This window comes from Lithobates pipiens, unplaced genomic scaffold (genome assembly GCF_037356315.1).
Source record: "Lithobates pipiens isolate NorthernLeopardFrog02 unplaced genomic scaffold, aLitPip1_a1.2 Scaffold_24, whole genome shotgun sequence".
NCBI classification, from domain to species: Eukaryota; Metazoa; Chordata; class Amphibia; order Anura; family Ranidae; genus Lithobates; species Lithobates pipiens.
In genome coordinates this window covers 16,289,245-16,309,596 of record NW_027507786.1, presented here as the reverse complement: position 1 = coordinate 16,309,596, position 20,352 = coordinate 16,289,245, and the positions used below count along the sequence as shown (strand labels likewise).

Below are 20,352 nucleotides of genomic sequence, written 5' to 3'. Positions count from 1 at the left end.
GGGGTCAAGGAAGAGTTCCAGTGTCTCATCAAGGCTAATCTTACTACTAACAATACATTTAATACTGTATTTGACAAGGGATTTGGGATATTTGAAAGAAAAGAAGCCAATATTTAGCTAGTGACTTACATGACCACAGTAAATTATATAGCATGCCTGTTTGCCTGCAGTTCTACCAACATAGGTTAGATGTTTAGGGATAATATTTAGATAAGCGACAAGGTGTCAGGTGCCACCTTAATGTTATCTTATGCATAATTTCCCTCAAATTTGCATTTTTTTGAATAAGAATAAGTGGCTGAGAAAGCATGTTGTGATTGAACAGGTGTATAGGAGGAGCCCAGCTCATCTTCCCATGCTAGAAATGTAGAGGACTTAGTAAAACTGCACTTATCTCCTCTAAACCCTTGTACACACGGTCGGAGATTCCGACGGAATGTGTCCTATTGGACCGTATTGTTGGATAATCTGACTGTGTGTGGTCTGCATCGGACTGTTTACATCGGAGTATCCGACGGACCAAGTTTTCCAACTTGTCTGTAAAATTTTCCGACAAAATGCTCCGATCAGACATACTCCGATCATGTGTAGCCTACTCCGGCGGACAAAGTGCCATGCATGCTCAGATCAAATTCCTAGACCAAAGCCATTGGCTACTAGCCTGAACGTAGTCCCATCGTAACGAAGTAACGTCATCACGTTATGTACAATCAGATTTTCTGACAACTTTGTCCGACTGTGTGTATGCAACAGTTTCGGACAAAATCCGTCGGACAAAATCCAACAGATTTGGTTGTCAGAATGTCCAACCGTGTGTACAAGGGCTTACAGTGTAGATAAAGGAGATGCACCACCCTTCACCACTCTAGAATTTTATAAAACTTAACCAGGCAGCTAGGGAGCTGACATGATGGGCTGCAGCATTGCCTCAGGAAGTAAGAAATCTTCATGTAAGTATAATAAAATTGTAGAGTGAGGAAGGATTTAAGCATGTTTGAAGAGTACAAATTATATACTCACAACACCCCTTTATTCAGCGATTCCTTAATATTTAAGTTAGGGATAGCTAATTGACAAATTTTAATGGGGATTGTTATAGAGTTTGGTGTGGCATTGAAATCTAAAAGGAGGCTACAATTTTCCAAGCCGGGACAGTTGCTAAAGTAGTGTGAGGCAGAAAAGGTGGGGACAAATTGCGAAACTGTTGAGAGAGTAAAAAGTTGACTATGTTTTTACCTTGAATCTGTTCAGACTCGATAAAGACCCACAAGCAGGGATAGAGATGTTTGAACCAGTATTTTAATTGAGCCAGAAAAGTGGCCAGATAGTAATCTCGCAAGACCACATGACCAAAACCCTCAACCTTTCTGTGTTTGGGAAATTTGCTAAAGGCGCAACGGGATCTCTTATCCTGCCACAGAAACCTGATCACGGATTCTTGTAGCTTACAAAAAGTAAGGCCGCGTACACATGGGCGGACTGTTCGCCCAACTAAGTTCCTCAAACAGTTTGAGAAACAGTCCGCTCAAAATTAGCATGAACGGACTTGACCACACATGACGAATGAACAGTCCGCCGAAAACTTGCGCGATGACGTGAACGGCACGTACGACGGGACGAGAAATTCGACGTGCAATACACTGCAATGCAACCTTCGCCGTGGAAATCCTTTCTGAGCATGCGCGAAACTTAGTTTGACGAACAAGCCTACACACGAGCGGACTGTCCGCTCAAACCAAGTTTCAGCGGACTGTCTAACGGAAATTCCGAAAAACTTTGTTCGTCAGACTGTCCGCTGAAACTGTCCGCTGAAGCCCACACACGAGCGGACTGTCCGCTGAAACACTGTTCAGAGGACAAAGTTGGGCGAACAGTCCGCCCGTGTGTACGCGGCCTTAGAGACACGAATAGGGAGAGTTCTAAATAGATATAATAACTGTGGTAGTACCATCATCTTAAAGGCAGCTAGATGTTTTCAAAATATGTAGACCAGATTCCAGTGAGGAAATTATGTGGTTCTCACTGTCTTTGTACAAAAACTACTTGGTAGGGTTGCCCCACTTGTATGTGATGAAGTGCTTTGATGACAGAGGTCAACTTTTTCCTCAGCTGCATCGTATATTGTCAGAAGTCTGCAAAGAACTGCAGATTGGTATACGGTTGCGGAAAGGATCCTGTAGAGCGAGCAATGGACGTTAGCTGGTCCGTTATATGAAAAAAATGGACATTCATCAGCACATCCCTCAGCAAATATTTGGGCATAAAGGATGACTTTGGTATAAGGTAGATGCGGTCACCCTCTAATTCAGAATCTGGAATCTCAGACAGTAAGATTTTAAATAAATGAAGGGTGTATTGACTCAGCTCTGACAGTTGGGCTGTCTCGGGTATTCCTCTTATTTTCAGGTTGTTACACCTGGATTTGTCTGCTAAACCTGCTAATTTAGCCTTTCTCCAGAGATGCTTTCATCCATCTTGTTCTCAATGTGATCCACTTTGGTTCAGAGGGAGGGAATTTCCTCTGTGAAATGCTTAGTCAGTTGCATGTATAGACCTTCTAAGAGACACCAGTAGACTTGTGCACAACGGAAAATTTTGTTTAGTTTCGGTTCGTTGTCATTCGTAAAATACATCATTTCGTTCTGTTATATTCGTTATGTTACGTTAATATGTTTTCGGATAATTCGTTATTATTCGTAGAGTGTCGAATTCATTCATTCGTATTCGTTGAAATTCGCTATTTATGTATGTATAGACATTCGTGATAATGATTTGTAGTTTGGAAAGTCGTTTGTTTATTGAATCTTTTAACACACACAATGACAACGTCTCTTCTCCTCGGCTCAAATACAATACAACACCCTTCTAACTCACTTCTCAGGAATGCACTTTGCCACTAATCCATCCTCCGGCACAAAATGAATTAGCTGATTGGACTATAAGATTTACTTTGAGCTGACCTTTTGTTTCATTAGATCTGTAAAGAATTACCAAATTCATTCGAATTCATTCAAATTCATTCGTTATATTTCTTTCGTATTCGTTGTTATTCGTTATTTTTTTATTCGGACATTCGGATGCAAAAATGCAAAATGCGGCCGAATCCTCTGGCAGCAGCTGCAATCCACACAATCTAGTTCCTATTCCTCTTCTTCCCAGAACCAGCCTCTCCTTCTCATGTGCCCTTTGAAATGTCCATTCAGTCTGTAACAAAGTCACCTCTGTCCATAACCTTTTTTTTTTTATCACTAACTGCTCTAACCTACTTGCTGTTACTGAAACATTACTTCAAGAATTTGACTCTGCCTCTCCTGTTGCCTTCTTCTATGGTGGCCTCCTCTGGATTCACTCTTCCAGACCCAGTAGATAGAATGGAGGTGGAGTTGGAATCCTTCTGTACCCACAAAGCACCTTTTACGTTCTTCATTTGCCTCCCTCTCTGTCCCTCACCTTGTTTGAAACTCCCTGTATTCATCGTTTTTCCCTAGTTTATTTTATAACTGCAGTGACCGTAAGTTCGGGACAAATTTTGGTAGTTTGAACGTTCGGTGAACGACAAACAATATGCAGTCTTCATAGCAAATTCGAAAACCGTGGAACCCTGTAAAAGTCTATGGGACACTAACATGAAAAACCAAAAGTGATCATTTTAAAGGCTTATATGCAAGATATTGCCATAAAAAAGTGTTTGGAGACCCGGGTCCTGCCCCAAGGGACATGTATTAATGCAGAATTTTTTTTTTTAAATGGCTATTTTTTTTTGGAAGCAGTCATTTTAATAATGCTTAAAATGAAACAATAAAAAATAAATATTCCTTTAAATATCTTGCCTGGGGGGTGTCCATAGTATGCCTGTAAAGTGGTGCATTTTTCGCATGTTTCCCACAGCAAAATGACATTTCTAAAGGAAAAAATGTCATTTAAAACTAATCGCAGCTATAATGAATTGTCGGGTCTCGGCAATATAGATAAAAATCATTGAAAAAAAACGGCATGGGTTCCCCAAAAAATCCATACCAGACCCTTCAGGTTGGGTATGGATTAGGGGGAACCCTGCGCCAAGATGTAAAAAAAATGGCGTAGGGCCTCCCAAAATCCATACCATAATCCACCAGTTGATGGGGACAAGGGCCTCATCCCCACAACTGCCCGGTGGTTGTGGAGGTCTGCGGGCAGGGGTCTTATCGGTATCTGGAAGCAGATCCCCACAACCCCCAGATCCCGGCTCCCCATGTGAATTGGTAACGAGTACATTGTACCCCTACCAATTCACAATAATCTGAATCAGAATATAAATTTTGTATAATAATAATGATGCATATGGGTCGAGTATTGATTTTTATTTTGTCTAAAATATACAAAAAATATCCGTATGTATGTTCTGTTAGAAAAAAAAAATGGTGTAGGGTCTCCGTGCCCTTACTTTTTAAACAAAGGCTCACAAACTGGCTTTTAAAAAAGCCATAAAAATTTACATTAACCACTTGTCCAACCAGAGATGTACCCGTACGTCACTAGACCTCAAGTGGTTACACTGGGATAATGCCTGCAACTGCAAGTAACACCCCAGTACCGTTTTTTGAAGCCAATGATCGGCTCTATTTAGGGGAGGGTTTGCAGCCTTAGGCCTGAGGGGCAAGTCCAGTCAAGTGGCCCATAGAGCCAGTGGTGGCAAAGTGATGGATTGGGTAAAAAAGACTATGGTTTTCCATGATCACAAAGGTGAGAGCGGGAGACTACTCCACATTGCCCTCACAGAGAGAGAGAACATTCCACATTGCCCTCACAGAGTAGGGTGCCCATGTGTCCCGGATTGCCCGGGACTGTCCCGCAATTTGCATTCATGTCCCTGGCACCTTCATTCCAGGTCAATACAGCGATCTTAGTGTTATCAGATGCTTTTAAGGGCAGAGGAGGAATCTGGGGTCTTATAGACCCCGTATCTCTTCATTAATGGGCTTGGAGCTAAAGACCTTGATGCAGTGTTACTAACTGCCTGTATATTCACGGGCAGCTTGTTAATTTCACCCTATTTTTGGGGCGCCCATGGATGTTCGTTATGGGCAGCCGGTGCCTGTAAAAAAGATGGCTGCGGGCCAGCCATGCAACTGCACATGTGCCATTCCAAAGCCTGCAGGACTCGGGAAAGATCGTACAAGCTCGGCTGGGCGGCGCATGTGCAGTAAAGTAATGTCGCCGCCTGGTGACATTTTTAAATAGAAGCCGCCACTCATTCTCGGTGGTTCAGCAGGGGGAGCACAACAGTGCAGAGAGGAGCCACGTGATGGCCCTGCACCATAGGAGGACATTACTGGGGGGGTGAAGCCAGCCCGGTAGAGGAGGACAAGTCTGTGACTGGAGAGAGGGACACAGTCACAGTGAGTGACAGAAGGCGGACACTGTCACTGTCTGATGTGGAGACAGGACAGGTATAGTAATATGAAGGGGACAGTGGAGGAAACTACCATGTCCACAGTCTTTAACCACCCCCTGCCACCCCCTGGTCACCTCTACATCAGAGTTCCCCCTTAGATCATGATTTGCAGCGTTCCCCTTTACATACGAGTTTTGTTTCACTGTAAGGGGAAATCCTGCAGACTCTGATGTAAGGGGGAACTCTGTGCTGGCTGGGTTATAGTAACCTGACCTTCATGTCAATGCAGAAATAAGTTTTTTTTTTTACTTTTGTTAAACTTAAACACATTGCTAATAGCACTAGATATATGTTTATACGTTAAAAATATTGATATTTGCACTGTTTAGCACTGAAAATTGTAGGTACTTTTTTGCAGTGCTAGTAAAAAATTGGTGCAGTTTGTAAATTTTTGTCATCCTGCCAGTACATTTTGCTTGGGAGGGTTGGTAACTCTGCCTTGATGGGGTTCAGAAGCTCAGATTTCCTGCTGGGTTTTGCAAACAGTGAACCAAACTTTCAGTCATCACAACATTGACAAACTTTCTTTTCCCTTATGAACATAAAGGACCTTTGCTGAATTTTTGAACATGTGATTCTTGTGGGATGGGTTCATTCTTCATGTAGATGAATGCTGCTGTGACAGAGGCAGGGAGCGTGCACTATGAGATTTGAGGGGGGGGGGGGGGGAGAGCACACTGCACATGTGCAGACAGAGAATACAGCGGCCCTGTGCTTGTTATTTTGATTGAGTTTACCATCCTTCTTTTCAAATATTTTATTAACATAAAAAGAAAAAGGGAGGATAACAGTACACAAGTACAGAAGGTCGCATAGTAAAGAGGTACTATAACATCAAGATGCAGGCAACACTTACAGTACAAGGTTAACAATTGAGTCATAATTACCGAATATAAACACCTAGGATCCATTAGAACCCCATCCGAACGTTTTGGCTAGAAATAGTCACATTGGATCCAGGGTAAACCTTAATGGGGATCCCACTAGCAGGAGGTCCCCAAGTAGGGTTAATCACCCCCAAAACTGGGGAGCAGGAATCTTACCATATAGAAATACCCTACCACAGTGTAAACATAAAAGAAAACACAAAAAGACTGGTAAGATCAACCAGCCATAGAGAAAGAGAATAACAGAAAAGAGAACAGGGGTAAGTACAGGAAAGATACAGAAAAAATGCAAGAGAGCACAGGGGAGAAACAGGACAGAAAAGGACAGACAAAGAGCGGCGGACAGCCCGAGGCCCCCACGGGTCACGGTAAGGGATCAGAGATTACTATACGGGTTACAGTACTAAAAGCTGGGGGTCAAAATTTGGGGGTAAAAAGTGGTCTACCCATGGTTGCCAGATCTTACAATGGTGCGGGAGTCTATCTAAAATAATTGCTTCAATTTTACTATGAATCATGGCCTGGGTAACCCGGTTTTTAACTTCAGTGATGCTAAGGGTTGTGGATTTCCATGCTTTTGCAATGGTCTGTTTGGCGGCCGTGACAATCTGCAAAAAGAGCCGCGCCCGATGTCGGATAAACCTGCTAGGTATGAGATTCAAAAGGGCAATCGCTGGATCTGGCGATAGAGAGCATTGGAAGAGTCTGGATAAGATGTTAAAAATATATTTCCAAAATTCTGCTACTACTGGACAAGCCCACCAAATATGGAGATGTGTGCCAACCGCATCACACCCCCGGAAACAATTTGGGGAGTAGCCTGGCACAAATTTAGAAATCCTAGCTGGCACCAAGTACCAGCGCATTAAAACTTTATAATTGGCCTCAGCCGCAACTATGTTCTGGGTAGCGATTTTAGTATTATGCCAGACTCTGCCCCATTCCTCAGGATCGATATTAAGAGAAAGATCCTGGGACCAGGCATTAGCATACAGTAGGGGGGAGCTCAGACTAGAGGAAAGGTAAGAGTAGAGGCATGATATGATTCCTGGAGAGTGCGGATCCGCTTTAAAAATTGACTCAAAGGGGGACAGGCGGCCTAAATCTGCGCATGACTTTGTGTGCATTTGGACAAAATGAATTATTTGGAGGTATCGGAAACACTCCTTATGGGGGAGTTTTGTTTTGGCTTGAAGAACCGGAAACTTTATGATTGCGTTATTCGATACTAGGTCACATATTCTAGCTAAGCCCCTTTGGGACCAGGCATCGAACAAGGCAGGATCCGAATAAGCGGGCATAAACTGTGGATGGCCGAGAAAGGAGAGTAAGGGAGAATGAGATGATTGTAATTTATAGGCAGACTTCAGCCTATCCCACAACCCCAGGGAGAAACGGGTGACAGGATTACCAATCGACTTCCTAGCCTGGGGAGGTAACCAAAGCAGGTTGGATATGAGTAGGGGATGAACATCAACAGCTTCAAGACTGACCCACAAGGGTGACTCAACTGTCGCATGATAAAGGGCCATTTGGGCCAATTGTGCTGCATAAAAATAAAACCGAAGATTGGGTACTCCCAACCCTCCCTGCGTTTTATGGCGAAACAGAGTCTGTCTAGAGACTCTGGGTCTTGTGGAACCCCAGATATATTTGAAGATACGACTCTGCATAACGCGATGGAAATACGGGGGGACCGCGACCGGGAGTACCCTAAAAAGATACAGTAGTTTAGGCAACAGCGTCATTTTCACGGCCGCGATCCTCCCCATCCACGAAACACAGAGTGGTTGCCATGAGGCCATAAGGGATGAAAGATTACGTAGTGCGGGAAGATAATTGGTCTGATATAATTGGGTTGGGTCACTGGTTAATTTAACACCCAGGTATGGAATAGAAGATGACGACCATTGGAAGGGATAATTATCTTTTAAGTTTTGGAAGTTTTCCAGTGGCAGAGACACGTTGAGGGCCCGTGATTTAGACTGATTTACCTCTAACCCCGTAATCGAGGCAAATTTATCTAAAAGGTGACAAAGGTTAGGGATCGAGGTGTGAGGTGAAGTAATAAACAATAGAGCATCGTCAGCGAATAAGCAAAGTTTGTGCAGCACTGAAGCGACATCCAGACCTTTGATATTGGGATCCGCTCTAATTAAAGCCGCTAAAGGCTCTATAGCAAGAGCAAAAATCAGCGGGGAAAGAGGACATCCTTGCCTAGTTCCACGTTGAATAGGGAATCTCTGAGATGTAAAGCCCGAGTATTTAACATATGCTTGTGGATGAGCATAAAGGGCCTGGACCCACTGTAAAAAATGCGGGCCAAAGCCCCACAACTGTAGCACATACTGCAAATATGGCCAGGATAGTGTATCAAAGGCTTTACGAATGTCCAGTGAAAGCAGGTGCATAGGTATTTTACGAGTTCTGGCGACATGTTGCAACAGAACCACTCGTCGGATATTGTCACTCGCTTGCCGCCTAGGGATAAATCCCACTTGGTCTTTGTGGATTAAATTACCAATAAATCTATTAAGGCGCAGAGCCAATACTTTTGCTAGTAACTTTATGTCGGTATTTAGAAGAGATATGGGCCTGTAATTTGACCAAAGCGTGTTATCACTGTTAGGTTTGGGAATCATTGAGATGATTGCGGTCAGCGTGTCTCTACCAAAGGAGCCATCTTTCAGGAGAGTATTAAACGCGTTAGCTAATAACGGGGCCAAAGTATCCGCAAATTTTTTATAATAAGAATTAGAGAGGCCATCCGGGCCCGGTCGTTTATGTGGTTTCAATGTACGGATAGCAGAAAGTATTTCCTGTGAGGTGATAGGGGCCTCCATTATTTCCCGATTAGAGTTAGATAAAGAGGGAATCTGTAGATTCCGAAAAAGAGAATCAGCAGCTTCTCTGGGACAGGGGGTATTAGCTTCATATAATTTAGCCAGTTGTTTACTAAATTCAGACACTATTTTAACTGGATTACTAGTTAGGGAATTTTTACCCACTCTTAACCGAACCGGTTTAAAGGAGCGTTCTGGATTCCTAAGACGTAAGGCTAAAAAGGTGTCAGGTTTGTTGGCCTTCATATAAATAGTATGCTTAGAGCTACGAATAGATTTATCGGCTGCTTCCGCCAGAAGCAGGTCCAGTTCTAGTTTCGCATTCTCCATGGCCAACTTATTATCGGCTGTTGGCGAAGCTTGAAACTGGAAGAGATTCTTATTATAATTGGCCTCTAGACGCTGCGCTTGGAGAAGTTTATCCCTCTTAAGATGTGTAGAAATGGAGATGCATTTGCCTCGGATCACTGGTTTGTGCGCCTCCCAAAGGAGGATGGGGGATATACCCGGGGTAGCGTTATATTGAATATATTCCGTTAGGGCCACTTGAATGTCCAGACAAAATGACTGATTAGCCAGATGTTTATCGCTAATACACCAAGTCCTATCGGTAGATTGGGGGATCAGAGAGGTGATTGTGGTAACAACAGCACAGTGATCTGACCAAGATATCGGGTGTATGTGGGATTGTAACAAAACAGGAGAAGAAGACACGGGTAGGAATATATGATCTATCCTGGAAAATGAGTTATGGGGATAAGAGTAAAATGTGAAATTTTTCTTTGTCGGATTGCATTCTCTCCAGGAATCAAGAAGAGAGGCCTGTTGTAATAAAGTGCGAAAGTGGGAGGAAACTGAAGAATGCTCCGGGGTATAAGGCGATCTATCCAAATGGGGTTGGATTACCAAATTAGAGTCACCACACACTAGCAGGGTACCCTTAGAATGGGCCTTAATTGTTTGAAAAAGATGTGAAAAAAAAGGAACCGGGTTTCTATTTGGGGCATAATATGACACAAGAGTGACTTCCGTGTCTTGTAGAAGGCCAACTAGAATAATATAACGGCCTTCTGGGTCCTTAATTTCAGAGATAAGGGTAAAGGGTAGCGAGCGATGTAAGGCTAAAAGAACACCCCTTTGTTTAGTTGCCGCTGAGGCGGTAAAAACTTGTGGATATTTATAGCTGAATGACCTAGGGGTATTGTGGGATGAAAAATGGGTCTCTTGAAGCGCAACTATGCTCGCCCGCAAAGCCGCAAAGGAGCGAAATGCTTTGACTCTCTTGTTAGGAGAGTTTAACCCTTTAACATTGAGCTACAAAACATTCAGGGGGGCCATGTTCGTTTCGATAGGGGGGAAGGCTGATAAACCCACGAGGACGCACGGGCTGCCCAGCAGAGGGGATAAGAGGAAAAGAGAAAGAGAGAGAAAGCAGAGAGACAGACAGAGAAAGAAAAGAAGAAGGAGAAGAATACATGTAAGGCGTATACATGGACCATTATACTGTAACACGTCAGACTAAACACGCCCGACAGAAATGTGCACCGTCTTCCTGGCCCCAAAATCAGATCAGGGAGAGGGTGTACTAAACTATAGGGGGGAGCAGTGACAGATCTCCGCCGAACACCGGGACATATGTAAAAACATGTTTGAGATCATTGTATCATGCCATCAAGTAACCGTAACATATAAATGGGTGCTATAATCAAACATATGCAAAAAATAACATAGCATAACAAAGACAACCGCAATAAAACTCCCCATAAGGGGTGAAAAGGAGTAAGGGGGAAAGGGGGAGGGAAGAAGGGGAAAAAGGGGAAATGGGGGGGAAGGGGGGAAAAGGAAGGGGGAATTGGGGAAGAAGAGGGAAGGGGAAAGGAGGGAGGAGGGGGAGGAAGAGGAAATAGGCATATGTGGTTACTGTCTTAGGAATAGAGGACCATAATCAGATTACACTTTACTAGAGAACAACGGGGACATGTGTCAAGTTAACTCCCTACATCAGGAGGAAGCAAAATACCGCAGCTCACCAAAGGACAGGTGAGGTACCATGTCCAGATATAAACCACTCAACGGGGTACAAATACTTTAGGACTGACATAACTTGCAGCCTCAGGGCGTAAGGGGGTACCCTTGCGGATTGCTGATGGAGTCGGACAGTCACGGTGACCCCTCTTGGGAGTAGCCGCATAAGGATAGGGACCTGGTCGGGCTGGAGTACGTGGAAGGACTGTGTCCGAAAGTTGAGCTGGAGGCGACAAATGTAGCGATTCCAATAAGTTCTGAAGAGCCTCTGGAGTTGAAGCAACGTGTTGCTGACCTTTATAAAAAAACTGTAAGGCGAAAGGGAAGCGCCACGTATATTTAATTTGTTGCTGAGTGAGAATTTGCAAATGCGGCTTCATGGCGCGACGTTTCGCAATAGTAAGGGGGGCCAAGTCAGTAAATAATTGGTAAGAATGTCCCTGGAAGGTGAGGCTATCCTTATTGCGGGCAGAAGCAAGAAGTTGTTCCTTTGTTTTGAAAAAGTGGAATTTGATGATTATATCTCGTGGGGGTCCATCTGTTTGACGACGGGTGAGGGCCCTGTGGATTCTGTCGAATTCCAACCGCTCCACCGGAATTGAGGGCGAAAGTTCTTGGAACAACGCTAGTGTGAATGCATGCAAGTCATCAACTGATTCTGGGATTCCCCGGAGGCGCAGATTCGACCTGCGGGAACGATTCTCTGAGTCCTCATAACGGGAAAGCAACATGGCGTTTTCTTCTCGGAGTGATGAAAGCTCTAGTGCATGTTCACGGAGTGTTAACTCCATATCATCAGCACGGGTCTCAAGATCAGCCGTCCTCTGTCCAAGTTCCCTGATCTCCCTTGTAAGTTTATTGGTAATCTGGTCAGAGGTCGCTTTAAGAGCCTTTTTTAGCATTGTGTCCATATGCATTAAAAAGTCAGCCTGTGACATACCTGCTGAGGAGAGGTTAGGAGAGTCATCCTGTGCTGGAGTATTTTCCTCGTCCTCATCGCTGTGCTGATCCTCCGAATGTGAGGGGCTGTCACACTGCTGCTGCTGCGCTCGTTGTTGTGCTTGAGCCTGAGCCTGAGCTTTCGCCGCCATCTTGGAGGAGGCCCGGGCGAGCGCCTCCTTGATCGGTTTTGGCTTTGTTTTGCCTCGATGGCCGGTGAGGACCATCGCCGGATGTGCCTGAGAGGAGCCCGCTGCGATCCCGGTCGATGCGAAGCTGGGATCTCGCTTTAGGAAGCTGAACGAGTCCCGGGAATACGACGGTGAGTGCGGAGCTCTAGTGAGGAACGTCCATCACGTTGAGCCTCGCGCATGCGCCCCCCGAGTTTACCATCCTTCTAATGCCCCGTGCACACAGTCCGATGGAAAATGTGCGATCGGAATGAGTTGTTGGAATTTCCGACTGTGTGTGGGCTCTTTTCGACCTTTTATGTCTGAATTTCTGACACACAATGTTTGAGATCTTGATCTAAAATTTTCCGACATCAAAATCCGATTGTTTAAATTCCAATCGTGTGGCGACAAATCCGACGCACAAAGTGCCACGCATGTTTAGAATAAATTACGAGACGAAAGCTATTGGCTACTGGCCCGTTTATAGTCCCGTCGTACGCGTTGTACGTCACCTCGTTCTGAACGATCGGATTTTCTGACAACTTTATGCGACCGTGTGTATGCAAGACAAGTTTGGGCCAAAATCCGTCAGAAAAAATCAGGCGGATTTTGTCGTCAGAATGTCCGACTGTGTGTACAGGGCATAAGTCTATATGCAGGGCGGCACAGATCAATGAGAATGCTATTTTTTTGGGGCTTTGCAGAAGAAAAGAGGTTTGCATTTATGTCTTTTAAAAGAAACTGAATTTCTCTAAAATGTCTCATGATTTCTAATATAGTGGGACTCCCCGATCACAATGTAAATTTTATTATAAAAGTGGACTAACCCTATAAGCTCTGATTGTTTTGTAGCTCAAAGCTCCAAAATGCTTGTGCATCGTGTCTGTTCACCTATGAATGCTCAGCTGCCTGGAGCTTGATGAATGAAACTAGACACGTGAAATTCGTTTAGCTCCGAATTCGTTTTTTTAAAGAATTTCAACAAATTCCTTAAATTCATTCATTTGGAAATTTTTCCCGAAATTCTAAAATTTGAAATTGGAAAACAAGCATGAAAATCCAGAAATTCTAAAGGATGAAAATCTGAAAATTCTAAAATCTTAAATAATAACTGTGACGGGGGTCCCTTTTGGGCGCAGGGTGACCAAGAAAAGAACGAACCCTGAGAATACGATTGGATTACTTCAAATGGGAAAGTAATATTCATTAACAGTATCTCTCAAGAAATATGAAGATTTTATCCCCTGGACACTGTGAGGTCTATGGCCAGGAAGTATAACTCCTAATATGGGCATTCTAGGAAGTTCATTGTAAGAGACTGACCGTCTATTGCTTAACGATGTTGCTTTTGTCTGGATAAGAAAATTGTGTTAATCTTGTCTACTAGAGGAGATATTGACATTCAGAATAATGTGTATTGGGGGCTTGTTATATAACCATTGTGTGATGTTGTGGGTGGATCCAGGTCATTGTTCCTGTGGGGCCTGCAGTATTCTCAAATGTATAAAAAGGGCCTGCATTTGTTTCAATAAAGATTCATTTTCCTGTTTGAACCTCAATACAGAGCCTCGTCTCGTATTTGGGGGTAGAATTATTTGTATGGGTTCCTTGTCCGGCTGACTGGAGTGTTCGGTAGCTGCCTTGGTGTTTGGGCAGGTAAAGTGGCAAACAGCTGGATGATTCCCACAGCCCAGAAGGACAGCTACAAGAGGACACAAACCAATGGAAGCACAGTATGAACGGCTAAAGTGCTCTACACACAAGGACTTACTGGAGAACCGGGGCCGACCGGCCAACAACCGTAAGAAGAGGGACATTATCGCAGAACTAGTCTAAATGGATACAGCTGAAAGATCCAAAATAACCAAAAGGGGGTCACAATAACTAATAATAATAACTTAACTATTACTAAACTATTCAATAATAGTAACAAATTAATAATAATAATAATAAATAATAATCATAAAAACCTTTTGTTATTATGTTTTATTATTAATTCATTCTGTTCCATTTGTTTAGATGCAGCATTCGTTATTTTGGATAATTCGTAACTTCAGATAAATTCTTATGTTAAATTCTTATGTTCTCCAACAGCCAAATTTAAAAGAAAATTCCAATACCTACAATTTATTAGTTAGTTATTATTTCAAATTTTCTGATTTTTTTTTTTCCAAATTTTCTGATTTTTTTAATTTTCAGATTTTCGAATTTCTGGATTTTCGAATTTCTGAATCTTCAAATTCTGAATTTTCAAATTCTGAATTTTCAAAAATCCGAATTTCAGAGTTTTCAAATTTCCAAAGTTCCAACAAAAATGGAATAAAAAGAAAACAATTTTTTTTTGGCAGTGCACATGTCTGAGTGAAACTCAAATAAGTACATGAGCTACTTTTAAAGCAGCATGGGCCATTTTTGGCTTCAAAGACCTAAATAGGAGTGCCTGAAAAATAGATCCTTTTCATTACCTAAAACAAAAACACCCAAGCCTGAATACACACGAAAAAAATTGCTCCAAAATATGTATGTGTATGTGCTCATGCAGCCTCTGCTTTCCAATGTTTGGTAAACTGGCTGAGCAATCTCTGGATCTAATCGGACTGATCTGGGATTTTTCGGAAGCAGTAGGAGTCAAATTCTACAGACATTCGAGTCATAGGCTACTTACTTGGCAATGGCACAGTAAAATGGAGAGAACTTTCCTCCTTCAGGATTCTGTGGCTCACAATACAGAGGAATACATCTCCGGGTTTATCTCTACTAGCCGGCCTCACAGTCAGATCACTGCTCACATTAAATGTCCCATCGCTGTTCCTGATTTGTTTTGTGGGAGAAACATTTAAATCCAAAGATGAGCTGGTGGTGAAACCTTTATTTTGTTTAAGCCACCGGATCGTCACGTCTTCTGGGTAAAAACTGATGACATTACAAACCACGGATCCCGCGTATCCATCTTCAATGCTTCTCATATGATGCATGGAAATCTGCGGTTTAACTGTATGAGGAGAAACATTTTTTATTACACACTGTTATTTATTATTTCTATGTTAAGTTATCACATGCTACCTTAAACTACTTTAAAACACAGAGAGAGAGAAAAGCACACCAAAGCAGTCTAATGCCACGTACACACGATCAGACTACCTGGATATCCTATCCATGTGATTGGAGCAGAGATCAGTGTTCACTAAATGAAAGCCCAGCCCCCCACAGTTAGTAACACACCCCTGGGAACACTTAACCCCTACACTGCCACCCACTGGTTAACCCCTTCACTGCCAGTGTCATTTACACAGGAATCACTGCATTTATATAGCAGTGATTGCTGTACAAATGACAATGGTCCCAAAAATGTGTCAAAAATGTCCGATGTGTCCGCCATAATGTTGCAGTCACAATAAAAATCACTAACCACAATAAAAAGTCACCACCATTACTAGTAAAAAAATAAATAATAAAAAATTATTAATAAAAATGCCATAAAACTATCTCTATTTTGTAAACGCTATAACTTTTGCGCAAATCAATCAATAATCGCTTATTGTGATTTTTTTCTACCAAAAATATGTAGAAGAATACGCATCGGCCTAAACTGAGGGAAAAAATGTTTTTTTATATATTTTTGGGGGATATTTATTATAACAAAAAGTAAAAAATAATGTGTTTTAATTAAAAATTAATTAAATTAATGCGTGCAAATGTCACCAAAAGAAAGCTCTATTTGTGGTAAAAAAAGGACGTCAATTTTGTTTGGGAGCCACATCGCATGACCGCGCAATTGTCAGTTAAAGCGACGCAGTGCCGAATCGCAAAAAGTGGTCTGGTCTTTGACCAGCAAAATGGTCCGGTCTGTAAGTGGTTAAGAAAGGTTCTGTTACCGCCAAAGCTTGAAGCTCACTAATTCTCCTCGCCGAGGTGATGGCCATCAGAAAAATAATTTTGAGAACCCCATTCTGTAGTGAAGCTGCTCGTAAGGGTTCAAACGGAGCTCCCGAGAGACCCTGAAAAACAGTAGACAAATTCAAACTGGGAAAGTCTTTAAGGGCTACTGGTCTACTTCGAGCGAGAGCCCTAAAAATTTTAGAAATTAAAGTTTCTTCTGATAATGTCTTTTCAAAGAAAACCGATAAAGCCACCACCTGATTCTTCAGGGTGCTGGCTGCCAGACCCTTCTCCATTCCCTCATGGAGAAACTCCAGAACGGACACCACGCTCTTGACTTTGAGGTCTCTGGACGCACACCAGGAATTACATTTTTTACAGACCTTCATATAAATTGCCTGCGTGATTTCTTTAGGGTTTTTAACACCTTGTCTGAAAGTCCCTTTGCTTTCAATAGGTTCTCCTCAGAAACCAGGCGGGTAGCTGCAGAAACTCCACTTCCGGATGGTTTACTGCCTCCTGGGATAACAGATCCTTCCTGGACGGTAACTTCCATGGGGGTTTCGTGGCTAGATTTAGAGGGACTGCGAACCAAGGTCTTTTTGGCCAAAACAGAGTGATTAGAATCAGATCCATCTTTTCCTCTCTGAATTTTCTTAGAATCAGCGGAATCAGAGAGAAGGTGGGGAAAGCGTAACACAGTTGGTAATGCCAAGGGTGGGCAAACGCATCAAAACCTACCGCTTCATCCCCTCGGTGAAGAGAAAAGAATCGGCTTACTTTTGAATTTTGTTGACTGGCAAATAGGTCTATTTGTGGAAGACCCCAAGACTTGGAAATCATCAGAAAGACTTCCTGATTCAGACTCCACTCCGCTTCTATCAGCTTCCGCCTGCTTAGAAGATCTGCCAACAGATTCTGAGAACCTTTCAGGTGAACTGCCGATAATGAAGCTCTGCCCAGGCCAGCAAGTGGTTGGCCAACTCCATCAGACCTTTGCTCCTGGTTCCCCCCTGCTTCATTATATAGGTTACTGCAGTTGTGTTGTCTGACAACACCTGAACGTGATGACCCCTCAAAACCTGCTGAAAGGCCAACAGACCCAGAAAGATTGCCTTCATCTCTCTCCAGTTGGAAGACCTTTGGACCTCCGCCTTGGACCAGACACCCTGAGAAGTCTGACCATCCAGGTGGGCCCCCCAACCCCAGGCACTTGCATCTGTCGTTAGACGCTTGTTCAGGGGAAAAGCCCAAGAAAGGCCCTTTGTTAGGTTTGCTTGATCTCTCCACCACCAGAGAGCCCTTTTTGTCTTTGCAGAGATCTTGATCTGCTTCTCTAGGGGATCTTGATAAGACCAATTGTGTAGAATGTTCATCTGAAGGGGTCTGGAGTGTAACCTGGCCCATTGGATGGCAGGGATTGCTGCCATAAGCAGACCCAGCACTGCCATGGCTGACCTGACCGAAACTGGTTGGTCGCTCTGGATTTGCTTCACTGGTGACTGTATCTTTTTCTCTCTTTTCCAGATGCAGAAAAACTTTCTGGAGAACAGAGTTTATGGAATAACCCCAAAACTTCATCTCCTGCGAGGGTACCAGATTTGACTTCTCCAAGTTCAGAAGCCACCCCAGACTTTTGAGGTGAGACTGGGACGCTCAGAGATTCACTAAGACCTGCTTCTTGGAGTCCGCAAAAAATAAAAGGTTGTCCAGATAAGGGACAACTGAAATCCCCTTCAACTTCAGGGGCTCCAAGGCCTCTGCCATAATCTTTGTAAAGATTCTGGGGGAGGATGAAAGTCCGAACAGCAGAGCCCTTAATTGGAGGTCCCATACTGAACTCCCTAGATCCACTGCCAGGTGTAAAAACTGCTGGGACGCCTGGTGTATGGGTATGTGGAGATAAGCGTCCCTTAAATTTAGGGAAGCCATGAAACAGCCCGGGGTCAGTAACTGCGTGATGGAAAAAAATCGTATCCATCCTGAAATGTTTTAGCATATTGACCTGTTCAGAATTTTTAGGTTCAAAATCAAACGGTACTTCCCTGAGGGTTTCCTCACTAGAAATATATGAGAGTAGAAACCCCTGCGCTCCTGACTTTCTGGAACCTGGATCATGACTTCATGCTGTATCAGTTCCTGCTGTATCAGTTCCTGTAACATCATCGCAAAAGCTTTCTCCCGGTCCCTTGGTAGGGCTGTTACGTAGAACCTGCTCGGGGGCGGCTCTGAAAACTCCAGCCTGTAACCCTGAGCAATAACTCTTTTCACAAACAGACTTGGTGATATCGAGTCCCATTGCGCGTGAAAAGCTGACAATACCCCCCCACTGGGGTGAGATTGTCACTTACTTTTAGAGGTCTGTTCTGGGGGAGATCTAAAGAGAACCACGCCCCTACCTCTACCCCTCTGGGAGCCCCACTGGCCCTTATGATCCTGATCTTTACTCTTATGGGACTGCTGAAGAGCACAAAAATTTTTCTTGACGGTTTGCTTTTCTTAGCCGGAAACGCCTTCTTCTTGTCGGCTGTCCTGTCAAGAACTGACTCCAGGTCAGGCCCAAAGAGAAGCTTTCCCAAAAAAGGCAAGCTACATAGCTTAACCTTAGATGCTGTGTCCCCTGACCAGGTTTTCAGCCAGATTGCCCTCTTGGCTGAATTTACCAGAGCCGATGATCTTGCAGCTAACTTAACTGACTCAGCTGAAGCTTCAGCCATATACTTGACCGCATTCAAGATTAGGGGAAAAGATTCTAAAAGATCTTTGCGAGACGTACCTGCTTCTACATGGCTTTGTCTTTTCTCCACCCAGCACTCCAGGTTTCTGTTCACCACTGTGACAGCCATAGCCGGCTTAAGACTAACTGATGTTGCATCCCAGGCTTTTTTAAGGATAGAGTCGGCTTTTTTGCCCATCGGATCCTTTAAGATTCTCATATCCTCCAATGCTAAATCCTTGTGCCTAGAGACCTAAGAGAATGCCGCATCAGCTCGAGGATTTCTTGTTCCATATCTCAGAGTCCTTGTCCTCAAAGGGGAATCTCCTCCTGAGGGACTTGGAGAAAAAAGGGGCTCTTTCTGGATACTTCCACTCTTTTTTGACTGAATCCAAAAGGACCCTATGGACTGGAAAAACTCAGCGTTTTGTTTCGTCCATACCCAGGTACATCTTGTCGTGAATTGACAACTGTACCTTTTCCTCCTGAATTTAGAGAGTAGCGTAGAGCGCTCTCAATATGTCATCTACCTCCTCCAATGATAGCTTGTGCCAAGAGGTCCTGCTATCCTCTTTCTCCTCCTCTGAATCCCTGAGGGAGACAAGAGTACTCCCCTCTTCATCGCCTGGGTCCTCGGTCTCTACTCGTTTAGATGAAGACACCTTAGGACTAGGCGGTAGGTTCTGGGGTTCAACCTGCACTTATGGACTTTGTATCAGGATGGACCTGACAGAACTTAACGAGTTTGTCAGTTCTTTAACCGAGGAAAACAGATCCTTGTACTGCTGGGATGTCTCCTCCTCCACCAGCTCCTTAATACAAACTCTGCACATCGCCTTCTGCCACAAATCTCTAAGGGGGTTCTTGCAAGAAGGACAGTTTCTCTGACTTGGTTTAGGCTTACCTAGTGATTTTTCCTGAAACGTCATAAAGTTTACACTCACCTAGTGTCTAACTGCTAACAAACCACCACCAAGCCAGCGCAGAGACAAACCACCACAGGCACATGTGAGACCCTTGAACCATGCAGCTGGGTCCGAGCGAAGTCACCTCTGACCCTGCAGAGACAGGCCCCCGACAGGGAGGTACCAACAAAAAACCCCTACAGAAGCCTATAGGGTAGAGTAGAAAGGTACCACTGCACCCCACCTACCTGGGCTGGACCGGTGCTAGGAGCGCCTGCCTCCACCATTGCTGTCTTCCCCTCATCCATTCCGTTGAGTAGGACAGCCCCTTGTGCTGAATACAGCCATCATTTCAAATTTCCCAGCCGCTGCATCATCACCGCTGGCCGGAAATGGAAGCGCCGTTCACCTGACCAGCCCCCTGGTCCCTGCGTTCCAGGTGCTTGGAACCACAATGCCACGCCCCTTCAGAGCGCCGCTGACCTTCAGCGGCCCCCGCCAGCCACAGAGCCCTCCCTGCACTAAGCCACGGACTCCAGGCACAAGACGCT

At 44.0% G+C, this 20,352-nt stretch overlaps 1 protein-coding gene across 2 annotated transcripts in view; it reads right to left on the bottom strand.

Annotated features, from left to right (window-relative positions):
* LOC143929685 (natural cytotoxicity triggering receptor 3 ligand 1-like) overlaps positions 1-20,352 on the bottom strand; it is a 114,845-nt gene that overhangs the window by 42,922 nt on the left and 51,571 nt on the right. The window contains exon 4 of one of the 2 annotated variants that reach the window (XM_077453628.1): positions 14,967-15,293. The exons of the other annotated variant lie outside the window; for it this stretch is intronic. Within the exon in view, the coding sequence (XP_077309754.1) occupies positions 14,967-15,293 (327 nt within the window). The remainder of the gene's footprint in view (positions 1-14,966; positions 15,294-20,352) is intronic. 2 annotated transcript variants of the gene reach the window in all.